This window comes from Rhamphochromis longiceps, linkage group LG12 (genome assembly GCF_057381845.1).
Source record: "Rhamphochromis longiceps isolate RC_006_pf linkage group LG12, R_longiceps_female_GT1.1, whole genome shotgun sequence".
Classification (NCBI taxonomy): Eukaryota; Metazoa; Chordata; class Actinopteri; order Cichliformes; family Cichlidae; genus Rhamphochromis; species Rhamphochromis longiceps.
The window spans coordinates 4,465,499-4,482,061 of NC_140568.1; the positions used below are offsets into that span (position 1 = coordinate 4,465,499).

Here is a 16,563-nt window from a genome sequence, read left to right on the forward strand (position 1 = left end):
GTGTTTCAGTCCCTGATAAACTGACCCATCCTCTAAAAAACAAAACCCAAAAACTATATTTACAAGATAAATGATCAGAAATAGTAACGACAACAAAAGCACAGGAATCATAGATCCAACGGGACAGGCTCGTTACAATGAAGGAAAACACTGAGCGACTGTTGAGGCCCTTATTAGTCCTACAAAACATAACAGAAATGTTACAATAAAACACAGAGGCCTTTATTGTCACGTCCATCGTACTGTGACTCCTCAGCACATTCATCTCCAATCAGCAGCTTCCTTCACTGACCCAATCACAGGTCTCAGGCCAGCTGTTGTACTCAGGTTTGGATTATTTGCTGAGGTTTTAGATCTCTGGACCAAAGCCTTTAAAAGGAAACAGTTTCTCAGAGGTTACATCAGTAAATATGATCTCACTGTTACAGTGATCATTCACATCTCTGATTAACCTCTGAAGAGACACATTTGGTCCTTAGCGACGCCTCTGTCACAGGCGTCTGTCAGAACAACAGCGTGTGTTTGACACAGTCCATCATGAAGAGAAGCAGTTTTTCTTCTGAATTAGTGAAATAACTGGTCTGTAAATTACAGTAACACGAGTGTCATTGTTAAAACACAGTTTATGAAACACTTAATTTGTTGTGAACTTATTGACAACGTAAACATTTGCTGGTTGCCACTGTAACTGATGACTGTGTGGTCACATGACTGAAAAGTAAACAAATATCACAAAATAAAGAAATGCCTCCAACTTGTGTTACGAGTAGTTAGTGTGCAGAAACACGGCTGCAGGGTCAGCCCTCCCTCCACAGTCGCTCATCAGGCTGGTCGCAGCGCGTTTGCCTGTCTACTGATGTCTGCATGAGCAGAAACACCAATTTGAGTGATGTTATGTAATTCAGGATTCAATCAATGTGTCAGTGTTTGTTACTTTGTTACATTAATTTTTTAACCACGTTATTTTGTTGTGGGATGAACTTCTGCAAACAACAACATATGGCAACAAAAAACAAAACTTGCAGTTGGAATCGATGGAGCTGTGAGATGATGGGATGTCGACTGGTTCACTAACCATTAACATTTGGGATATTAGGATAACAGTAGCGTGTAAACATAAGCAGTGCAAACACTTCCTATAACGACACATTTACAGTCTAGTTTGGGGAAAGCTGAGGAATTAGGGTGAAGAGACGGTGGATGTTTAACCCTCCCTTGGTTTGACAGCTCGCTCAGCCAGCGAGTTATGAATGATGTTCTTGATAGACTCCGCCCCCGCGCCTTCTAGGAAAGTGTGGTGATCTCCCTTGATGACGTGGACCGACACCTCGCCATCACAGACCTGAAGAAAGACGCAGTACACAGTTTGAACATTGGAAGGCTCAGACAGAGTTTATAGAAACACACACAAGCGCACACACGCACAGTGAAGATAAGTACTACAGACTGATGTAAATGTGCATCGGTACCTCGCTGAGCTTATAGTCAGCTCCCAGGTTTTGCTCATATTCGCTGCTGGTTTCGGCACGCAGCAGCTTCACGCTGCCGTGGTATTTTGCAGTAGGTACATATGCATCAGCAGCCTTTAGCTTGTAGTAGAAGGCGGAGGCTGCAAAGTGCAGTGAGTCTCGGTCGATGTCCTTGTGAGCGGAGGTGATTAGGTCCACGGCCACACTGACGCGTGCATTCAGGTCTGACAGCGGGAGCAGAGTCTCCAAAAGCTGTAGGATGTAACCATGGAGACGACTGTAAGTTCATAGCAAACGTTACCGCGTGCTCGCGGAGATATTGTTGTTTTCAGAAAAGTAAGTGACACATAATTAATGAACATCACAGATCTTATGTATATGAAAATGCAAAATGAAGATGTTTTGATATTCAGGAGTTACAAATGTCAGCTTTCAGTGAGAAACTGTACGAAGGTTTGATTTAACCGCATGTTTTACTTTAGTCTCCATAACAGCTCCAAACATCACATCATTGTTGAGTCAAACCTGCACCACACACAGACTGTGCTGGAACAGCAGCTCCAGACTGTGTTACAGTCACCATCTTTACCTTACAGGCGCCGTGAGGCAAAAGCTCAGGTTGTGTGGCCTTTAACGCTGATGCCACATAAAGGAATACTTGTGTGTGAACCTGTGGGTCAGAGACAGTATACCTTGTTGTATTCAATGCCAGTGAACTGCTGGATGAAGGCACACAAGGCTTCAGTCTCAGCCTCAGACTCGTTGCCGGGTGTTAGCTTGGCTCTGTAGCTCTGCAAATCAAAAACACAGTTAAACCTGTTCACATGCAGATCATGTGACCAGAGCTCATCCTTCAAAACCAACATCACACACGCTATACAGCATATACATGAAATAAAGATGCGCGAGTGTTTCTCTGACCTGTGTGTACGCTGCCACATATGAATGTGAGCCATCAAAGAGAAACAGGAACTCCACAGGCTGATTCTGGGTCTGCAGCTGAGAGCACATTTCAAATGCTACACAGGCACCAGAAGAATATCCAGCGACTCTGTACGGGCCGTCCAGCTGCACCTGCCTGACGCAGCTCACGTAGTAGGCAGCCAGGGACTCAATGCTATCCAGAGGAGCAGCTGCAAAGGAAACACATGAGGGGAGTTAGTTTGGCTGCACAGTGACATAAACAGCTGATGCACAACATGTGAGTGACAAAGGTCTGAGAACAGAACCACAAACTTTTAAACTGTGAAACAAAGAAAACATGAAATCACATCAGGTCTTTGGTTTTCCTCAGGCCATTATGGAGGGAGCTGTATATGTACAAGTGTTTGTAGTTTCACCTTTGAACAGTCAGACTTTCAGCTTTAACACATTTTGCTGTTTAACAGTTACACACGTTTTGATACACATGATTGTGACACCTGGTGAGGACGCACACTCATCATTTGATGACAAGTAAGGACACGTAGTTTCCACGATGGTTCAAAGTGTTGATTTTGTGTTTTAAAGTTTTTCTCTGTGACTGTAAAGTCATTTTAATATGAGCCCCATTATGCTGACACCCACGCAGACGATGCACACAGCTCAGCAACACCAACAAGCCTGAAACTCAAATGACATGAAAAGTTATCCATGAGGCGCCAAAACACAACAACAGCTGCAGCAAAGGCTCTTTGTACTGTAAGATGAAGATCCTACAAAAGTAGAAGCCTCACAAACCACATGTAGACTGGTTGTGCAAACTCCCACAGACCCTGCAGTCGAGAGGATAACAAGCTGCTCCAGTGATCATGACCAGGACACAAACTGCTTCCTCCTGAATCAGAGGCCTGACTGACAGACACAACCTGGCATAGAGGAGGCTGAGGAGTGTGACAGTTGGAGCACACGCTCAGGTCTAGGTCTTTAAACAGGGGAACCACCACCCCAGTGTGCCAGTCCAGAGGCAGCATCCCAGAGCTTCACGCAGCGCCGTGTCAGCCAGGACGGCCCTGCAACACCCAGATCCTTCTCATCAGCCTCAGGTCTGTCCTAAATCCTAGCAGGAGCTACCACGACGCGTACCACAAAATGCATCGCACTGGTTCTTCCCAGTAGTTGGAACTGGTTGTCTGCTTGCCAATGAATCCTGCTTATTGGTTCCACTTGTGCTACAATCAGGACGAATTGTAGTGGGTTAGGGTTAGCTGGATATGTGCTGGATATGTGGTGGAGGGTAACTGCAAGAGAAGAAGCTAGTGGGGGAGTAGAGCAGGGGAGGATGTGGGTCCCCGGGGCCTGCTGGAGGTCCAGGTCCATGCCCGATGTGAGTAGCAGCAGGGCCAGCGCGCCCAGGAGCACATCTTTTTCGACCGTAAAGGAGACAGGAGGCCGACTCTCTGCCTCGGCTAAATGGAGAGGGAATTTCAGAAGGGCCAGGGCACAAGCATGGACCTTTTTCAGCTGTAAGGGAGACAAGAGCAAGGTGTGACGTAGGTCCCCGGGGCCTGCTGGAGGTCCAGGTCCACGCTCGATTTGAGTAGCAGCAATGGCCAGTGCACCAGGAGCACATCTTTTTCGACTATAAAGGAGACAGGAGGCCGAACAGGTCTCTGACCCTTCAGCATAGACAGGTGGCTGAATGGGCCCCTTGGGCCCTCCAGCCGAGACAGACAGCTCAAACGGGTTCCTCTGACCCTTCAGCGGAGACAGACACCGAACCAGCATGTGTGGAGACCTCTGGCAGTGTGGACACTGGCTGGAGCTTAGTGGCACATTGGCTTGGCTCAGGCAGTGGTATGCAGTCCTCAGAGGGCTGAAAGTGTTCTCCAACACATCCAGCAGAGGACAGAGGACTCTACTAAAAAATCCGACTCTACTAACCTATCAGAGGCTGCTTAAGATCAGAATGCAATCATCTGCAGTTTTCTTCTTAATTAACAATAAACTTAGTGTATATGTACTCCTAAATTTGATGAAAGTGATAAATAATAGACAGCTCTCTCTCTATATATATTCTGACATTTAACTAATTCAAAAGATATTTCAATATTTATTTATCTAAAACAAAACAAGTTAGAATAGCCTTTATTGTCATTGTACAGAGTACAACGAAATTGGAGTGCCACTCCCTTGGTGCAAGTTTCAATAATAAATATAAATGTAAAATATAAAAAGTACAAAAAAACAATCGTAAGTACTCAAACAATAGTTTGTACAATATATACAGGATAGCAGCATTAATATAATGACAGTATGAATAGCAGCATAATATAATGACAGTGACGGTATGGAATAGGTTCAATTGTTTTTGTTCTTATTTACTACGGTGATAGCTCTGGGAAAGAAGCTATCCCTGAATCTGTTTGTCCTGGTTTTATGTGACCTGTACCGTCGGCCTGACGGTAATAGTTCAAACAGTTGGTTGCTGGGGTGAGAGTAGTCCTTGATGATATTGCCAGCTCTGCTGAGGTACCGAGAGTTTGCAGTGACCTCCATGCTGGGCAGAGAGCAGCCAGTGATCTTCTAGTTGCAAGTTCACTCTAAATTGATGTTTAACAGAAAAAAAAAATGTTTTTATGTTTTTTCCCTAAAGTGTATGTAAATATCTGGTTTCAGCTGTGAATATACTGCTGTGTATTGAAATTCCTCTTGTTTTGCATAGAAATATACTGAACAACATACAAAGCATAATATATAAAATAAAATCTACCTGAGTTTTTTCTTTGAAAGAAGCCACTTATGTCAATTGTTGTGTTCATCAGTACATAACTGAAACCGATTACAGTGCTTTGTTTAGCCGTGGAGGGAAACAACTGAAAATATGAAATAAACACACATGTAAGCTAAGACTCTCTAAAAAAAACATCATTGTTGTTGTTCGGATTTTCATTTCCCCATTTGTTGATTCACTCCAAGAGCAAGTAACGTAATATGGGTCAAGTGATCAGTTTGATATCAATCTTTTGTGATACACCGTCATATTTACATTATTTGTACAGTATGAATGATTTGCTTTGGTACCTGGTCAAACTTAAGCTCTCCTCTGTCTGCCTGTCTACGCTTCTCCTGCAGCAGTTTCTCCCCCCTCGCTCACATGCGTAAGTGCTATGCTCAGTCACCCAGTGCCTGAGCTCAGATCATACCAAAATTAGGGTGAATTTACGACTGTGCGCTATGTGCTTCGAATATTGTGTGTAGTTTTTTGTTTTATACAGTTGGCAGTCAGGCATCAGTAACAAAATCACCAGGCTCACAGTAGACAGATTCACAAGAAATTCATTTGGGCTTAGAAGGAATAAAACAAACAGAATCCTTAATTAAGCTTGCGTTAGATTGCAAAATGGTCCCAGATGAAACAGTCTTAACAACACGAAATGCACAGTTCTTTTGTAAAGGTTCTTTTTATTTGGAAGGAAAAATAAGCACAGACAGAGTCCCCAGAAGTGTCCAAAAAGTGATTTATTAAACACACACAGTTATACAGTGTGGGAAGCCGGTCTTCGATCTTCTCTGCTCGTTACAGAAAGCTTTATAGCCTAATATGACGTCAGAACATTTCCTAGAACTCAGCTTCTCAGAAACCTAACACTTTCTCAGGCTTTATGTTCCCAGATATGGATGAGGGAAAACATCTGGTCTAAACAATTGTGTGTCCGAGTGTGCAGTTTGTGAGATTGTCTGTCCAGGCCAACAAAAGGTCGCTGTCCTCATCTGACTTTACTTTGGGCCGCCTGGAGCCACAGAGATGCTGGTGGTTTTTGCATAATAGAATATTACAGAGGAATGTGTCTTATTCTGCGTGCTCTGGAATACAAGATTAAGCAGATTTACTAAATGATAAATGATACATGATAATGGTGATGATCAACTGATACTAAGTGATGCAGACTAATGAAATAATAATGAAATAATGGCAGTGAAATTACATGTTTTTCTTGACAACTCCTCCTCTTGGGCTCGCTTGCGAGCCCAACTTACACCAGGATTTGTCTCACTCCTCCGTCCAGCCTACAATCTCCCTCAAAGGCATCATGGACTCCGGCGCAGCTGAACCTGCTGAGCCTGAGCTCAGGGCTCTCTCCAGCATCTTTACTAAAAGCCGCCGGACCAGAGGGATGAGACAACATCCAATCATCAATATGACAAGAAAAACAACAAAAGAAAACATGGCAGACATAACAACACTCTTCCATTGCCCAAAGACAGACGTGAACCAGTCTCCCGGTCCAGTGTTCACACCTGATTGCTCATGCATGGTTTTAGATAACATTTTCAGACTCTCAAGCGCCCTAGTAACCGTACCGTCTGGTGCAGTATTGTTGGGTATGAACGTGCAACACATGTCCCCAAACATGGCACAGACACCACCTTTCTCAGCCAACAACATGTCCAGGGCCATTCGATTCTGGATTCCCATTAACGACGTCGGGCCTAATTGTTCCGCAAGGCCTTCTACCGCGTCCCTAGGGAGATTAGAGAGTCTCAACACATTATAATGGACATAGTTAATGCGATCGACATTTTTATTCGGAGTTATCCATAGAAACACACTTTCAAAGCCGGCCGCTATCTGATTAACTAACTTATACTCATCTGGAACTCCCCTGGGAACTCCTATTGAGTCAATCCAGGTTGGCGAGTCCCATCTTGGGTCATATTTGTGCATACTGTTGCGAAATCGATCAACTTCAGACCAGACAAAAAACAACGGAGGCTCCGGAAAAGTGCAATCAAACGATGAGTTTTATTATCACAGGAGAACAACCAGCCGTCAGCATACAGAATGGGTTGCTCTGACAAAAATACACTGGGTTCTGGTTTTATAGGATAACATATCACACCTACGTCAATACAGTTCAAAAATACAGGGTGACAGATGGACAAAAGTTCAATTCGTGCAAACAAGGGTACATCACATATACTTTTAATAACTATAAACTGACATATAACTTCTCCTTTCTTCATTACTTGCCTTTTAAGGTAATAACTTCAGGTCTTAGCATTTCTGAGAGCTAATAATTGGACCCTCGTCATTAATCACTAAGTAAAGTACTTTAGCAGCCAGTCTCAGACTGGAGTAGAAGACGCTTAGGCCTTCACTCAAACCTGACTATGTGTATTGTAAGCATGCATGCAATTAACCTGCTATGTTCTCATCTCCCCTCAACATGTATCATCTGGACACTCTCACCAGTGAAGCTTAAAACCTTCTAGACTGGAACATCAACTCTTAACCAAGCACATTTATGCATTGTGTATAAAATGAACTCAACCTATAAAATAGAAAGGTCAATGTGATGACAGACATATTCAATGCAATATAAACCCTGTAAGAAATATTACTGATAAGTGATACTGTGAAACATGTTATTAATACATTCTTCATAAGGCAAATTATATGGTAGTAATAAAAGAATCTCTGAATCCCAACATTCCCTCTTTTGACATTCCCACAGGAATGTCACCATACTTCATGTTGTATCACTCCCTGCCCCACTCTATGGGTTCCAGGTTCATCTGGTAGATGCCCTCAACCCAGCCAGGGTTCGTAACCCTCGCCACTATCTTTACCAACAATCCTCTGACACAAGGAATGATACAACAACCAGCGATGACCAATATTCCCAAAAATACAGCCAATGAGCACATCACTGATATAGCCACACCATTGTCCAAACACAGATGTCATCCAGGATGCCAGCGGGTTTTCAATACCTGGGCCCTGTGCTTTGTACGTCGCTTACTACATCCAAGATCAAATGAAACATCCAAGACCAAATCATCGCGCTAACTCTGAGCTCGCTATTCCGGTTCCCCGAACACACCTGTTGTTGACGATTAGTATAGCTGGATGAAGTAATGTGAGATCACTGGGTGGCCCAACAGGGGCTACGCATCGATAGTAGAAACATTGATCGGCAACCCTTTGATTGGTCGGCGAAAATGTCGAAGGAGCGCGCTCGGTATTTTTCGGCAGCAGAGCAAGAACTCTTGAGTGAGGGATTTCAGGAGTTTCAGAGTTTAATTAAAACGCAAGGGAACACTGCAAAGGCTGCAAAAACAAGGAGAGAGGGCTGGCAGAAAGTTGCTGACAAATCAAACTCGTAAGTAATTCAATAATAACAATAATAATGGAGTGGATTTATATAGCGCTTTTCAAGGCACCCAAAGCGCTTTACAATGCCACTATTCATTCACTCTCACATTCACACACTGGTGGAGGCAGCTACGGTTGTAGCCACAGCTGCCCTGGGGCAGACTGACAGAAGCCAGGCTGCCATATTGCGCCATCGGCCCCTCTGGCCAACACCAGTAGGCGGTAGGGTAGAGTTATCATATCACACCATATTATCCAATATTATATTACATTATATTATATTATAATATGTTATATTATATCCCCTTTCACATTAGAGCCACAACAGGACCCACTAGAACATGGGAACAAGTAAAAGTGAAATATAAGAATATTCTACAGAATGGTAATATTTATCACTTATATTGCTTGTCGTCTCTTGGAAAGAGACCCTGGAATACTCTGTTTGTTTGTTCATAACAGCAACCAAGAAAAGGGCAGAGCAAAAAAAAAGACAGGTGGTGGTCCTGCACCCCCTCGTCAACAAGTTGGTTAAGTGAATAATACCCTCACGGGAAAATCGATATCTCTCTATGAGCACACTGTCGCGCTGAGCTAAAGGATCCTGTCTGTCCCGCAATATACGCTGAATTCTGAGGACTCTCCTTATCAATCTTGCACCTTCCGCAATGGGTTGCTCGCGTAAACGGACAGGATATGACTGCGACAGACTTCCCAAATCCACCTTCGCTTTTATAGCCGTGGTCTCTCATCTTGATTACACGAAGTAATTTACAATTACTACTCTGAAATATGAATTACATCTGTAATAATCACATACATGTAATAGAATGTTAATAGTACATTTCCCTTTTTTAGGGAATGACCTGTATGTATCTGTGTGAAATCAATAAAAGGATCAAGTGCTGCATTATCTTTAGTTACATTGATGTTATTTATTTATGGTGAAACAGTGGTGGAATATCGCTGTTGCTTTCGTATGAATGACGCGGACATACCTGCGTGGCCGCGATCTAATCCTGTTTACATAAAGTAAACCTGCTCCCCAGCAGGTTTACGCTTACGGCTCTGTTGCTATGACAGCAAGTCCTGGATGGGCTTCGGGGAACCGAACGATCCAGGATCACGCGAAATCGTCAACAATCTCATCCAGCTAACTCACTTAGCGCGGTACGAAGAACAGGCCCCTGAGTGCTCATGCATGGTTTTAGACAAAGTTTTCAGGCCCTGCAGAGCTCGGGTTACTGAGCCACCTGGGGCAGTATTATTGGGGATATACGTGCAGCACATATCTCCAAACATCGAGCACACACCTCCCCTCTCTGCCAATAACATGTCAAGCGCCATCCTATTTTGAACTCCCATCAGAGAACTTGGACCCAATTGTTCTGCGAACCCCATCATGGCGTCCCTGGTTAGGTTAGAAAGTCTCAGCAGATTGTAATGAACATAGTTAATGCGGTCAACATTCTTATTAGGTGTTACCCAAAGGAATATACTCTCAAATCCTGCAGCTATCGGATTCACCAGCTTATATTCGTCTGGAACTCCCCTAGGCGAGTTCAGGCGAGGATCATAAGCATGTGTACCTTGGGTCCCTCTTTTGACCAAAACATGTCTCAGACGTCTGGCGGCTAGAGTACGTGTGTTGCGTTGTGGAATAGCCTTTACCTGATTCCCAATCAGCATGAGTGGAGCTCCTAATCGCACCATCGCACATGTCCCTACGCTTCCTATAGGAACATGAACCAACAGAGTATTTTCCCCACAATAATAATAGAGCCCACTTCCTGCCCAGGTTCCAATTACCGTGCTAGGGCCGCTTACATTGTTGGTGGTTCGTCCCTGAAGTGTGACGGCACACCAAGTTGGATCGATCTCTCCCACCTTGTACTTTTCATTATCAGTAGAGAACTTAAAACATGCATAGTTATCTTGTTTTGGCATAAATGGTCCCACTGTTGTCTGACACTTTCCATCTACTACTGGCTCCTGTACATTTAATGACGTCACACAAATCTAACATGAATGAGCTGGTAGACCCTTTAACATAGTTCAACTCTATGCCATTATTTCTGCTGAGACATTCATCACCTTTACCTGACCCCTCGCGCTTTTGTCTTTCTAGCGATCCTGTTTTAGGACCTACAGTCTCAGGAACTGCTGGGCTGGACTGGCCTCCGTGTTCAGACAAGGGGTCCGGAGTGCCTTGCAAAATACAGACAAAAGACAACAGAGCCATGGTTACTATTATCGCATATAATACACATGTAGTTGTAAGGAACATTTTAATACGTTTCTTCCCATTACGTGTCTCTGATTCGGTTGTTTGCATCATGTTATATAAACTTTGTATTCTAGACTTGTTATATAGATTTTAGATTCTGGACTGAAACTCCCCTCTTTGTGGAGCCTTTAACTTATCACTGCCCCTTTCTGATGGCGTGACGACCTTCTCCGCTGCTGCTCTTCTTTCTTCAGCCTTCCAGGTGGACTACTGAATGGCCTGTTGCACAGGTGAGAGGGTTTATTCTGCCTCTGTTTGTTGACACCTGTGTTGGTTGAAGCCTCTTCCTCAACCAAGCTCTCATGTGCTGGTGCACACTGCGACCAGTGATACCAGGTGTCGCCCTTCCCTTTCAGTTGGAATGCTGTAGTTGTCCTGGCAACGACCTCGTATGGACCAGTCCAGCGTGGCTCCTTCCACTTGCGTTTGAGCACCTTCAGCCACACCACCTTTGCCTCCGGGGTCGCCCTGTCCACAGCGTGTAATCCAGATGTGACCTGTTTGCGAAACTGGAGATTCTTGCCACCCCTGTGGTCGCTGTGTTACTGGAATGTTCTCCTGTAAAGGATAGAAAACAAAAAGCCTCTCTCTGGTACACCTCACTAATCTACTGTGTTCATCTAATGTTCCCTTAATTATTCAAAGTTGGTTCAAGATATCATGTTCTGGGCTCTATCCTTTATATTAACTTTACTTAATCTAAATGCTCTTTATGTGTGTAAAGAGTTTATCTTCTAACCAGGATTCAGTTCATTTTAATCCTTCAACTTAAACATGAAAATAACAATGTCTGCCTCAGTTTTACCATATCTAAATCATCAAACACCCCAAAAGTCCTAAAATGATCCTAAACCCATTTCAACTTAAACCTTAAATCCCCCCTTTATTTTGACACATTTCATGTGTCAAAATAATGTACAAAACTAAAAATGCTCAGTTTTCCCCACTCATGATCCAATCTATGTCATGAAAATGAACTTAAAACAGAACAGTCATCAGTCATGTGCTTAGCCTTAGTCCAGTCTTTACCTCAGTGTCCAGTTGGTCCAACCTTAGTTCAGTTCGTCCGTCCAGTCACCGTCCATTCATACGTATTCACACCAGGTATTTCCTCTTTCTTGCCGAGACAACAAGAAACTGTTCCTCTTTCACAGTTGCGAGTAAACATAACTAACCTCTCACCTATAAATGATTCTCTCTAACTAAGTGTGTGTGTGTATATGTCGTCCTCAAATGCTCTCTCATCTCACCCGTTGCACTTCTGACCTTCCACCAGACCAGAGGCTCATCAAATAGCCTCGTCTAACCTGCTCCTCAGAATAACTTAGACTCTGCTTTCATTAATGCAAACTTTCTGCAACTTAGTCTTTCTGAAAGACACACACTGTTTAAACCTCTGAATGCAATATCAATGCTGCAGATTATATTATTAATGCAATGGTGACGATGACGATTATTTAACAATAGCAGTAAAATAATTTCCCTGCTCCACACTCCCTCTCTCGACCTCTGGTACACCAGAGGTCGCAATACATTGTGTCCTCGCTCTGACCCTCTCTTGTGGTCCATCCGGCTTCGGGCCTCCAGGATCCTCACCCCCTGTGGTCGCCGAGATCTTCTGCAAAGGAAACAAAACACCTTTTCCTGCATCTCCCTAACTTATCATAGTTGGGACTCTTTAATCAAAAGCCTTATCCTAATTATGTTCTTGACTTATAGACTTGTATTTATATATATTCTTCAACGTTACTCATCATTTTACCACTCTCTTAAAACGCTGACACTAACTTCATTTTAAAACCTCACATTTCCTATGTTATAACCTGTTTTTGATATAGCCTTTTTATTTCATTTTGCTCCTTTTAATGTAACAATACCTTATAATTCTAGTTTATCAGACTTAATCAAAACCTATGCTTTCCTTCCTTTGGTCCTTCTTTAAATCAGAACATTTTGTCTTCTGAAAGTTTTATTTCTGCTTCTGCCAACATGTTTAGTTAACGAGCTCGACTGGACAGAAACAATCACAACTGCTGAACCTGCACTGTGCTCATGGTTAAAATTCCACAACATTTTGTCTTCTGAATATTGTATTTTTGCTTCAAAACTGCTTCTAGCACAACAAGAGTCAGCGGAGGCTGGAATGACAACAACAACAACAATCTTGTGCTTAACATAAAACAAAAAATAACACAAGTAACAAAAATAACACAAGTAACTTAAAAAAGCTTCAGTCCACATTTCAGTTTGTTGAGCTCGCTGTTGCTCCAGAGGAGGCCCTCAGCTGGCCGGGCTGGAGCCGAGGCCCCGGGGATGCTGCTACGTGTCGCGCTGCTCTCCAGCTCCACTGGCTGGTCAAACACAGTCATTATCGAATAATTGTCCACCATGAGGCACGACGGGTCGTCCGACTGTCCAGGAACTTTACCAAGGGGATAGTTCTTCCATGTGACATTATCAGTGCACACCTGCCACGGAGAACCTCTGAGGGCAAGTGCTCTTTCAGCCTGCACGTCTGCCCATTTGCGCTCCTCACTTCTCTCCGAGTCCATCGGTGAGGAGTGTTGCATCTGGTCCAGCAGCATACTCACAGTATATATGGGCTGCTGCTGCTGCAGAGGTGTGCTGGCCTCTGAGCGCTCTGTCTGTGTGTAGATGGAGCAGAGCTGGAACAGCTTCTCTCTGGTTTCCTGAGGGGGGGGATGCTCCATGTCATCCAGGACTAGCTGGATCAGGTGAGGTGTGCTGATGCAGGGGGCATCCAGACATGCAGAGAGAAGCTGCTGCCACCTCAGCTTGATGCGGTCGATGAAAATCCTGTCCTTCATTCTGGCTTTCTTCTGCAACCTTGTCTCAAAATGATATTCAAATTTGTTGTTGTTGCAGAGGAAGACTTCTGAAATCCATGCAGAAATATAGAAACACCTGTGACCGTTGGGCTCTTTGCTGAGCAGCTTCAGTTCCACAAAGAGCTTCTCCAGGAAGAGGTGAATGAAAGACGAAGAGTTAAGCATCTTTAGCAGGGGCAGCCAAAAGCGCAGGAAGGTTTGTGGGACTCTGGGCTCAGTGGGACTGGCACTGTCAGATGTTGCACAGCCTAATGCTTCCAGCTGCTCCATGGTAGGAACAAGAAAACCGTCTTCCAGCAGCACATCAATCAACAGCTCCCTGGACCCCAGTGCAAACTGCTTGATCTCACCCAGCAACGAACTCATGTCTGCTAAGGGGGCCTGCCACAAGCTCTTCCCCTTGTCTTCAGGAGACCCATCATCAAAAGCTTGGTACTGGTCCTTCTCAAAAGAGATCAGCAGCTCCCGAGCGTTTCTGCAGGCATCCACTTCTTTCTGCCTGGCAACGAGCTGCTCATCGGGGCCTCCTCCCAGCTGTCTGGACCAAAACTCCTGCTGGAGCCACTCCAGGACCACCTTACATCCCTTTCGGCACCATTTCAAAGAAGGAAGAGTCCCATGCATGATTTCGTGCCTCAGATCCACCACCCACTCGGGGATGTTCAAGTTTCCAGCCAGTTGCCTCAGCGGCGGGGCCTTTCTCCCCTGCTGGCGCTCCGTGATAAGATTAAAAAATCTTACCAGGGCCGTCCCGTACATCAGGGTCAAGTCATCTCCGGTAAGCTGTCCGGACCGGTCCCGCACCTGGCAGCGCACGAGGTCTGCTGTGCAGTCCACGGCCACGGGAAAACTATCAGCGCACCTGGCCCTCCAAGCCGATATCCTCTCTAACGCAAACCTCTGCAGAGAGGAGTCCATCGAGTAAAGGTAGTCCCGAACCTGATCCCACTCCGCTTTGTTAAGCCAGGCTACCACATGGCGTGTTTTCTCAGAGCCCTTTTTATTCATTGTGCGCTCTCCGGACCTCACGCTCAATCTCTCACTCACCGGGAAAAGCCGCTCGCCTCACGCAGAGACCACTCGCAGATTTATATGACAGAGGACCGCGTTCAGAGCTTCGAGTTTTACAGTTGCTTGTCGCACAGCAACCAGGAAATGATGCTAACGTTTTCTTCGGCTTCGTTTGTGGCTGACGTTCAGAGCGCTTATTTACATGATGCTGGTCATAAACGAGCTTTCTTTGGCTATGGTCAATGGCGTGTCCAGCGGGGTGGCCTGGGGGGGCACAGGCCACCCCCCCAACCAGACTGGCCACCCCAGGTGCCACCCCAAAGGCAAAACAATAAAATTCAATCAAATATCAAATGTCCGATTATGTTTTCACGGTGACGCTCAGATATCCGAGTGTAAGTGAATGCAGCATCGGCTTCTGCGCTATGTGCATCACGTTAGCAAAGGTAGGAGAGCCAAGCACGAAAGACGTCACTGCAGGAAACAATTTTTCGGTGAAAGAAAATGAGGACAGAATAAATGTCCCGGTAAGTAATATTAAGTTTGTTGAGTTTAGTAAACTTCGGCGAAATTAGAATACCAAGGAAAAAATAACACTTAAAGAATTATTGCAGCCGTGGAATATTTCAGACAGTATGCTACAGAGGGGAGCTAACATAAGAGTTATGAGTTATAAGATGTAATCTAAGTCGTAACATTGCTGTATGGAGCTGCAGATTTGGTTGCAGGTTAACATAGCTGGACTGGCCATCGGGCTTATTTGACTTATTTTTTATTTATTTTTGTAAGGGAATGAACAATGAGAGGTGGTGGATTGGCCAGATGCAGGTCGATGTGTAGAAATAACTCCGTTGTTTGGTGGTGGCTATGGCGGGGCTTCCACAGAGGCAGCAGGTGGATGAGGGAAGGGGAGGCAGGAGGAGAGCCCCGAGGCAGCCGCCAGTCCGAGTGTCAGGTGAACTGAACTTCAGGTAAGAAGTTATGACCTGCAGTCTATCTGGGTCAGATATGAACTAAGTTTAGGTGGAGTTTATTTTCGTTGTGCTGACTTTTTACTGTCAGTTGCAATAACTCATACTGCGTTCTAGCCAGCTTGGAGTTTTTATACAGCTGTTTGGTTGCTATGATGTTACTGATAGTGAACTTTATTTTATTCATAAGGTTAGTTAGTAGAGTTGCCAACGGCTCCTTAAAAAAATGGAATGGTCCCTCAATCAGAGAAAATATTACACGTTTCGTATTGAGCTGAGAAGAGACGCAGTTTGTCCCGAACTTCAGCTAGAATGGAAAAAGACACAAAGCTGGATTTATTCTGTCTTTACGCTGCACAGCTGCCTCTTCTCTCATCCTCCCTCTCCTGTTGCTACTTCAATCATGAAACTGATCGATGATCAGCTGATCGGCTTTTCTCTCTTGTTTGTTTATCGCCCACTTTGCGCCAGAAAGACGAAACCAGCAGATGTCGCGCTAAACAACAGCAGCACGTTTAAGCTTGATCGGCTGTTGTTAGAATTTATTTAATATTAATTTCTAGTATCAGCTGATGTTTGCTGGAGCCACAGCTGTAAAGCTGCTGGTCATGATGTCGGTTTGGATATCTGGTGAGAGGGAAACGTGAAGACCACCCACCAGGATCCTTTTTTATGTAGCTGACAGCTGGTAACTGTGCAGGGGCGGGTCTAGCAAAGTTTTGCCAGGGGGCCAGGTAGGGCATTAACAGGGAAAGGGGGCACAAAGAAATACTTTTCTTTCCTATTCTCATTTAAAATATCTAGCTTTTATTAAATAATTATCTAAATCTTACAACCAAAGTTTTTATCTGACGTAAAATGTATAGAAATCATACATATACCAAAAAGACTGTACATC

At 44.4% G+C, this 16,563-nt stretch overlaps 2 protein-coding genes and 2 long non-coding RNA genes across 5 annotated transcripts in view; 1 reads left to right on the top strand and 3 right to left on the bottom strand.

Moving 5' to 3' along the window:
• LOC146656634 (uncharacterized) overlaps nucleotides 1-16,563 on the top strand; it is a 65,180-nt gene that overhangs the window by 14,742 nt on the left and 33,875 nt on the right. The window lies entirely within an intron of this gene.
• Nucleotides 1-16,563, bottom strand: part of LOC146656636 (uncharacterized) — a 36,520-nt gene that overhangs the window by 4,577 nt on the left and 15,380 nt on the right. The window lies entirely within an intron of this gene.
• LOC146656637 (fatty acid synthase-like) lies at nucleotides 157-2,495 on the bottom strand. Its single transcript, XM_085424431.1, has 4 exons — nucleotides 2,391-2,495; nucleotides 2,162-2,260; nucleotides 1,470-1,721; nucleotides 157-1,342 (listed from the first exon to the last, which is right to left on the bottom strand). Exons 1-4 carry the CDS (start codon nucleotides 2,478-2,480, stop codon nucleotides 1,205-1,207), a joined length of 579 nt encoding a protein of 192 aa, XP_085280557.1. The 5' UTR covers nucleotides 2,481-2,495; the 3' UTR covers nucleotides 157-1,204.
• LOC146656638 (ribosomal biogenesis protein LAS1L-like) lies at nucleotides 9,655-15,784 on the bottom strand. The gene has a single exon (XM_085424428.1). The coding sequence runs from the start codon at nucleotides 14,689-14,691 to the stop codon at nucleotides 13,054-13,056; it is 1,638 nt and encodes a 545-aa protein (XP_085280554.1). The 5' UTR covers nucleotides 14,692-15,784; the 3' UTR covers nucleotides 9,655-13,053.

What these genes read in the sequence shown, in the direction of transcription:
- LOC146656637 (XM_085424431.1), bottom strand. Translation starts at nt 2,480, where the DNA reads ATGTGCTCTCAGCTGCAGACCCAGAATCAGCCTGTGGAGTTCCTGTTT. An exon ending in ATGTGGCAGCGTACACACAG is followed by an intron (nt 2,261 to 2,390) that starts GTCAGAGAAACA and finishes TTTGATTTGCAG; the next exon opens with AGCTACAGAGCCAAGCTAAC. An exon ending in CTGACTATAAGCTCAGCGAG is followed by an intron (nt 1,343 to 1,469) that starts GTACCGATGCAC and finishes GTCTTTCTTCAG; the next exon opens with GTCTGTGATGGCGAGGTGTC.
- LOC146656638 (XM_085424428.1), bottom strand. Translation starts at nt 14,691, where the DNA reads ATGAATAAAAAGGGCTCTGAGAAAACACGCCATGTGGTAGCCTGGCTT.